This window comes from Geospiza fortis, unplaced genomic scaffold (assembly GCF_000277835.1).
Source record: "Geospiza fortis unplaced genomic scaffold, GeoFor_1.0 scaffold55, whole genome shotgun sequence".
NCBI classification, from domain to species: domain Eukaryota; kingdom Metazoa; phylum Chordata; class Aves; order Passeriformes; family Thraupidae; genus Geospiza; species Geospiza fortis.
In genome coordinates this window covers 12138430-12143652 of record NW_005054308.1, presented here as the reverse complement: position 1 = coordinate 12143652, position 5223 = coordinate 12138430, and the positions used below count along the sequence as shown (strand labels likewise).

Below are 5223 nucleotides of genomic sequence, written 5' to 3'. Positions count from 1 at the left end.
CAGCCTCTGTGGGGTGAGTGCTGTCCTTGGTGTCCCCTGACAGCCCCTGTGGGGTAAATACTGCCCACGGTGTCCCCTGCCAGCCTCTGTGGGGTGAGTGCTGTCCTTGGTGTCCCCTGCCAGCCTCTGTGGGGTGAGTGCTGTCCTTGGTGTCCCCTGCCAGCCCCTGTGGGGTGAGTGCTGTCCTTGGTGTCCCCTGACAGCCCCTGTGGGGTAAATACTGCCCACGGTGTCCCCTGCCAGCCCCTGCAGGGTAAGTGCTGCCCATGGCTGTGCTGTCCCCCTGACAGCCTCTGCAGGGCAAATACTGCCCACGGTGTCCCCTGCCAGCCCCTGCAGGGTGAGTGCTGCCCTTGCCCGTCCCCCTCTGGGCACCATCCGGGCTAAATCCTGCTTGGAGGAATGTGGTGACAGGAGCCTCACACCGCAGCCTCATCCACACAAAACTGTTCTGTCAGGCCAGGACCTGAAAGGGATGCTTGTGAATCTCCAGCCACTGTTCCAGGAATTCTGTGTGCTGAATATGCCACACGTGGCAGGATTGTCAGGGTCTGCAGGAGGGAACAGCATCTGCCAGCTGTGCTCCAGCTGTGCTCTGGCTTCTCCTGGTCTGCATCGGTCCACTGGGTAGAGTAAAAGAGAAAATTTCCTTACCTATTGCTACCTGTACATGGGAATCCTACTGCATCTAGATCAGTCAAATGTAAGGAGGACGTTAAGTTAATGAGATAGATTTAAAATATTAAAGTTGTGTGACTTTGGCTGGCAGGAAGCCAGTGCTGCCATCAGGGTGCCAGGTGTCTGCATCCCCTGGTAGCCAGAATTCCGCTTTGGCTACTTTGACAATCCCAGCTTAGTTTCACTAGCTATTTTCTTAACGTGTTATTAATGTCACTGATAGAGAAGTGCTTCTTTAGTCCTTATAAAGAGGCAGTACATGCACAATATGTGTAAATACTTTTTATGGCCTTGATTTGAATGCACTGAAAGTCTGTTAATTCCTGGTGCTCATCAAAGCTGTGCGTGGGAAACCCAGATGGCTGATATTTGACACACTGGACATGCAGTTTGCCTGCAAACATCAGACCACGATGAATCTCTCCTGCCCGAGGACAGTGCACTGCTGTGATCTTATCCAGCTCGTTAATTTGTTTTGCATTCTTGGGTAATGCTCCTCTCCTTCCCCAGTGTCCCCAGCCACAGATACCTGGGGTGACCACACTGTCCAGTAGCAGCTTGTGCTGCATCCACATGCACTTGGTGCTTGGAGACACCGTGTCTGTGACACACACGAGGCTCTCACCTCCTGCAGGTGGGCAGGACTTGTGCTCACCTGCCTCCCCCTCGTGCTCCTCCCCACAGGGGAGCAGGTGTCCCGCTGCCAGGAGAGCCCAGCCACCACAGCAGCTGGTGTGACTCGGGGCATTTTGTGGGAGAGCGTCTCCTTTTGCATGGCTTCCTGACACAGACACTTGGAATGCCTGTGAAATATGAAGAGTGTGTAAAACAATAGGCCCCAGTAACTCCATATGGCACCAGGGGAGGGACCAGGTCAGCAAAGTGCTGCTCTCAGGGAAATGTTTGACCAAGTTTAGCTTTAAAATGACTAGGAAAAAAAATACCAATTCACCCAGTTGGGCTGTGCCTCCACCAATTTGCTGGATGCTCTGGGGGTGGTCAGGGGAGCTGGCCTGGTGCAGGGGACACTATTCTGGAAGCTCAGGGACCACCAGTGTTTGCAGAGTGAATTTATACTGGTGAGACACTGGCAACTTCCTTCTTCAGGCTTCCCCAGTTGTAGATTTTGGCAAGATCATCATCTACACCAATAACCTGAAAATCATCCGTGCACCGATGGACCAGAAGGAGCTCATGAGAAGAATCATCCAGACTGAGGGAATAAATGACTGGACGTTCGTGTACCGGGAGAAGAAAGAGCGACTTAGTGGTGGACATAAAAAAGATGTGGAGAATATGATCATGTGCAACCAGCATGTGCAGGTAAGAGAAAATGGAAAGTGCTTTTTTCCCCACAACCCTGGTCAAACCACCCAAGCCCCATCCATCTCTGTATCTGGCTCCCAGCTAGGTTTGGATAGGAAGCACCATTCTGTTTCCCTCAGGAGATAATGAACAACATTGCTGAGATCCTGCTCTGGGGGACAGCAGTGCTGGCTCCAGGTGCTCATGTCTCCCACTGATTTCTTCCCTCGGAGATGGCTGGCATTTACAGAGCTTGGCTGGGCTCCATCCCTGGTCACCCCTCCCAGTGGGATAAGAGCAGGCCAGAGTTTCTCCAGCCTGACAAGGCTAAACACAGCTGCTCTGTGGCTGAGACTGCTTCAGGCTAAAATTTTAGTATCAGCTGAAATAAGGTTGTGCCTTACATTTGCTTTCTCACGGAGGAGTCTTTGTTGGTCAGAATCCCAATTAGTCTGACCATGATTTGATCCCACAAAACCTAATGCTGTCATGTGGAGCTGATACAATTTCATGGAACTGAGCGTGGGTCACTGCGGTCCTTCTGCTGCCAGGAACTTCAAGGTGGGATTTGAAAGAGGCTGCCCGGCACAGTGGGAGAGAGGCAGGCACAAAGCACTGCTCAAAAGAAAGTGTGCATGGTGGTGATGAGGGATTTGGGCAGGGAGGGTGACGAGCAATCCCTGAAGAAATGAAGCGTGGCTCAAACCTGAGGCTACAGAGTGAAATGGTGTGATAAGGAATGGCAGGAAGATGGGTGGAGCTGTGCAGAGGAGAAAGATGAGTTTAGAGTATTGTGTTATAAGCCCAGTCACACTAACTGCTCATTTTCTAGCAGTAGCCACAAATTGTCCCCAAGCATGTGGGAGCCTTTTTGTCCAAGTCCTTGCTGTGGAGAACTGATTGTCATGGGCAGAGTGGTGTGTTAGGAGTAACTGTGATGGCAAAGACTGGGAGAGAGAACTTCCCTCTCCCAGCAGTGTTCCTGACTTTGGTATCTCCCACCCACTAACAAGCTTTTTTTCTGTGTCTGCTGCAGGAGGGTGATGCTGAACACGGCTGCTCCCAGTGCAAAGGCTCGGGCTGTGCTCCCTGCTCGCTGTGCCACGGCAGCAAGTTCTCGATGCTGGCAAACCGATTCCGGGAGTCCTACCGGGCGCTGCGGTGTCCGGCGTGTGACGAGAGCGGGCTGCAGCCGTGCTGGGTGTGCGCTGCCTGAGCCGGCCCGGGGCTCGGCCTGCCCGCGGCAGGGACGGGGTTAACAGGCGGGGAGAGGCGCTCTGGGCACGGGGAAAGGCACTCTGTCCATAGGGAACACTGTCCATGGGGAAAGGTGCTCTGGGCACAGGGAAAGGCACTCTGTCCATAGGGAACACTGTCCATGGGGAGAGGCACTCTGGACATGGGGAACACTCTGTCCATAGGGAACACTGTCCTTGGGGGAAAGGCACTCTGGACATGTCTCACTGTGGGTGTGAAGCTGCTCCTCCGAGCAGGAGAGGGGCAGCGTCAGCACCTGTCAGGTGTGCAGGTGGTACCAGTGCAGGTGTGCAGTTGGTACCAGTGCAGCTGCAGTCAGTACTGGTGCCAGCTGGTACCAGTGCATGTGCACAGGGGTGCTGGCACCAGTGGAGTCCAGCCCAGGTCTGTTTGTCCCAGCAATGCCTCTCTGGGTTTAACCTGCTGGGCACCAACAGTGGCACTGCCACTGCAGTTCTCTCTCTGTGCCCTGCAGGGTCACAAGCATTTCCTGAGGTTTTGCTGCTCTGACACCCACTTCAGTGACACAGGGATTCCTTTGGGGTCTGATTTATGGGGGGAGTTGAAAACCTTTCCCAAACCTGGAGATATAAAAAATGTATGTGAATTTATTATTCTAAATAGAAATCATTAAGTTTTAGCCTCCCTACAAGGAAGGGCTGAATTAAAACTCTCCTGAATGCTGCTCAGCATTTCTCAGGACCAGGCTGAGGGTGAGCAGCACAGCTCTTGCTTAATGCTAATCCCATGTTGTAATCTGCGGCAGGTAAACTCTAATTAGTGAGATGAAGCAACGATGGGGATCCTTTGCAGGCTGCCAGAGGTGCACAGAGCACAGGGGCTGTGCTGTGGGAGCCTGAAGCAAACAGGGGAAAAGCTATTTTTTCTCTAAAGCATTAACTTATTACTTTTTATATTCAGGAGTGATGTCAGTGCAGCCTTAACTCCTGTATTACCTCTGAGACCCTGATGAGTTAGAGGCTGCTCACATGTGCTTCACGCTGAGGCTGCAAGCCTGGGCAGGGTCATTTATGGCCAAGTTTCTCTTCTCCTGTGGTAGGTTACAAGGTTTCTCTGCAATACTGAAATTATTCAAAATAATACTGTTCTAGCTCCTACACCTCCATGTGTCTTCTGCTGAAATTGTGCTGTGGGTACTGGGAGTTTCTTTTTTTAAAAGTGCATCAATCTACAGGAGATACTTGATCGGCCTCATTCATCATATCAGTATCTGCAATGTCAAAAAATGTGGTCCTTGGGGTATCACTGAGGGCAGGTGAGACTTCCCAAATCAGAAACTGCTGTCAGGCAGATCCCTTCCCTCAAATACAACCTGTTTGATCTCAGTTTGTTGGGCTTGCTGGAGAGTTTGCTGGCCTAAGATAACAAAAAAGTAACCAGGCAAAATTGTCTGGTAGTGTTTACAATAAAACTAGACAAAAATACGCACTTATAAAATCAATATTTATAGTTCTTTGGTAACTATGATGTTTCTCAAGCACTGTCACTCCTCCTGGCTGTGTCAGCTGTTCCCATCATGTGGGCATGGCACAGGGGTGATGCCTGCAGCCAGGAGCTGAGCCCTGCCCTTGCTCAGGCCTATCCCACAGGCTCCAGTGTCCTGCGGACCAAGCAGAGCAGAGATGTGCTTCCCCAGCCTCCAATGTACTCCTTTCATTTTTGGTAATACTCTGGCTTGATTTACCCAATAAATGCTCTTATTTCACATGGCAGAAGTTGGAACTTTCCTGCAGCATCCTGGTGAGCTGGCTGTGGAGGCAATGGGTTACTTGTCACATGCTGCTGCTGTTATTTCTGCTGCCTTCAGAGCCCCCCAGCCCTCCCTCCATCCCTCCCTCCCTCTCCTCTGGGCTGGTGGCATGAGGTGGAGGGCACAAGCTGAGCCCGAGCACTGCCCTGCTCCAGCCTGGCTCTGTCACCGGCTCAGCAGCACAGATCAGCACAGAGCTGGCTCTGGCCATG

The 5223-nt window shown here is 51.9% G+C and overlaps 1 protein-coding gene across 1 annotated transcript in view; it reads left to right on the top strand.

Annotated features, from left to right (window-relative positions):
* Positions 1-3290, top strand: part of GRXCR2 (glutaredoxin and cysteine rich domain containing 2) — a 12689-nt gene extending 9399 nt beyond the window's left edge. Inside the window, exons 3-4 of the mRNA XM_014312191.2 lie at positions 1786-2001; positions 3020-3290. Of these exons, the coding sequence (XP_014167666.1) occupies positions 1786-2001; positions 3020-3199 (396 nt within the window). The 3' untranslated portion in view covers positions 3200-3290. The remainder of the gene's footprint in view (positions 1-1785; positions 2002-3019) is intronic.
* Positions 3291-5223: the final 1933 nt, after the last annotated feature.